At 38.0% G+C, this 2,221-nt stretch overlaps 1 protein-coding gene across 1 annotated transcript; it reads right to left on the bottom strand.

Annotated features, from left to right (window-relative positions):
• Positions 1–1,528: 1,528 nt before the first annotated feature.
• Positions 1,529–1,981, bottom strand: LOC143624893 (uncharacterized). The gene has a single exon (XM_077095391.1). The coding sequence runs from the start codon at positions 1,979–1,981 to the stop codon at positions 1,529–1,531; it is 453 nt and encodes a 150-aa protein (XP_076951506.1).
• Positions 1,982–2,221: the final 240 nt, after the last annotated feature.

Raw genomic sequence — 2,221 nt, 5'->3', positions numbered from 1 at the left:
CTACGGGGTCGCTTACGTCTAGCGGCCCCGAACCCCTGGCACCTATGACATATCTATAAAATTGTAACTCACATAATCAGATCGTGTCATAAACAACTCTTGGTGACGACCGTATAGCATTTCGGTTGCGGTTGTCACCATGTCAATAAACTAAAAATAAAATCTATAAACTATAATAGAAGTAAAAAATACAAATAAAATAAAACTTTCGGGAATGCAAAAGTAAAAGTTTATAAAACCTAGTTTACCCGCCCGAATGGAGATTGAATATGGGCGGTTAAACTTTATTCGTTTAAAGTTTGAATAATAAAATTCATTGCCGACCAACTAACAACACGACAAACTTTCCTAAGACAAATTAGATATTAGTTTACCCCGACGTTCAAATGTTACACTTCATAAATTTACCAACCCGACCCAACTGTAATTAAACTTTGTTGGAAACCAACCCCACGCCCTAATCATAACATAACTTTTACTCACACATGACCCATTCGACATACCGCATAGCATCATGATGACTTACAAACTTAACCCGACAACCAAAAATACTTAAATTCGGTTAAACCCAGACAAATAACCCTATTCAGTGTCAATAAATATACTAAAACATTAACTCTCACTTTTCAAAACATGATAAAGCTCGGAACTGATCTAACACCCCAAAACAACCCAACATAGGTCTTAGATCACAACCATATCCAATTTTTATCAAACCAGCAGTAACCAAACCCGTCAAAACCCAACACCTATAAGCAAGATTATTGAACATTAAACCCAATTAATAACCTCCCACCAACATTTGTAATCACATACCTGCTGGCGATGAAACACAAAATCACCCAGTATAGTATTATTAGGGATCACGGACAGTGGTGGTGAAGTTGAACTGCGGCGGTGAGTATACGGCGTCCGGCGGTGGTGGTGGTGTTGTGTGTATAATAAGGTGAAAGAAGTTGAATTTTTATGATAAGGTGAATGGAATGGCGATGGATTGTGTTGGAGGTAAGGGTTGAAATTGGTGGTGGTTCCCATTTACCACCGTTATGCAAATTATTTTTTTCTGAAATTTTGAAATAGTTCACGTCACGCGAACATTATATGAAGACATCTTCGCGTGATTTTATTGTGGATTATCTGTCCTTCGCGTAGCGCGAAGGACTAATGGATCATCCGTTAGCGGCCACGCGAACAGACACTTTTACAGGGAAATTTGACGATGTTAGATGTTGAAAATTTTTCTATCTTTCAAAACTTTTAACTTTCTTGATTTCTTTAACCATTTTTTCAACACGTGAACACCAAACGCATACCTAAAACTCTGCGTGATGGTTATATAACTTACCACACTACCTGAATACAGTTCTAAATGCATTTTCCCCACACTCGATTTTTGAGATACTCTGCACACTACAGGTAAACAATTACTAAAAAAAAGACTCGTAATACAATAGTATACACTTACAAGGCCGGGTTACCTCTTGGTTAGCGCTGAATTTAGTGTCTATAGCTAGATACCTCTTGGTTCTCAGTCAACCGAATACGTCGGTTCGTCTGCAACGAAGCAAACCTCCGACTTGTGTATGCTCTTATTCAAATCTGCATTTTCCAAATAAGGCTTTAACCAATGTCCATTGACAACTTGCATTAAATGATCATCAACATCCTCATTTTCCATTTCATCAAATTTACCAACTCGCTTAACTTGATACGGTCCCGCCCATTTGCTCTTCAACTTACCCAAGAAAAGCTTCAATCGCGAGTTATACAACCAAACATGTTGACCTTCCTCAAGCATCTTTCTCCTCAACTTAGCATCATGCACTCTCTTCATTTTGTCTTTATATGATGATTCACATTCATACGCTTCATTTCTCAACTCCTCTAGCTCACACAAATTTAACTTCCTTTGTTTACCTGCACACTCATAATCTAGATGAATATTCTTTACCACCCATAACGCACGATAGGCAAGTTCCATAGGTAAATGACACCCCTTCCCCTAAACCAACCGATAAGGGGTGGTTCCGATAGGCGTTTTAAATATCGTATGGTAAGCCCATAATGCATCATTTAATTTAATTGACTAATCCTTACAATAGGATTTTACTATATTTTGCAAAATCTATTTGATTTGCCTATTGAAAACCTCCACTTGGCCACTCGTTTGAGAATGATATGGAGTGGTTATGCGGTGGTTAATGTCGTACCGTTTAAGCAA

This window comes from Bidens hawaiensis, unplaced genomic scaffold (genome assembly GCF_021521415.1).
Source record: "Bidens hawaiensis isolate Kalapana, Puna unplaced genomic scaffold, B.hawaiensis_p1.1 tig00003988_1, whole genome shotgun sequence".
Taxonomy (NCBI): Eukaryota; Viridiplantae; Streptophyta; class Magnoliopsida; order Asterales; family Asteraceae; genus Bidens; species Bidens hawaiensis.
The sequence above is the reverse complement of the archived record's forward strand: the minus strand, read 5'-3'. Positions and strand labels throughout refer to the sequence as shown.

Coding starts and splice junctions, on each gene's coding strand:
- LOC143624893 (XM_077095391.1), bottom strand. CDS start 1,981: ATGGAACTTGCCTATCGTGCGTTATGGGTGGTAAAGAATATTCATCTA.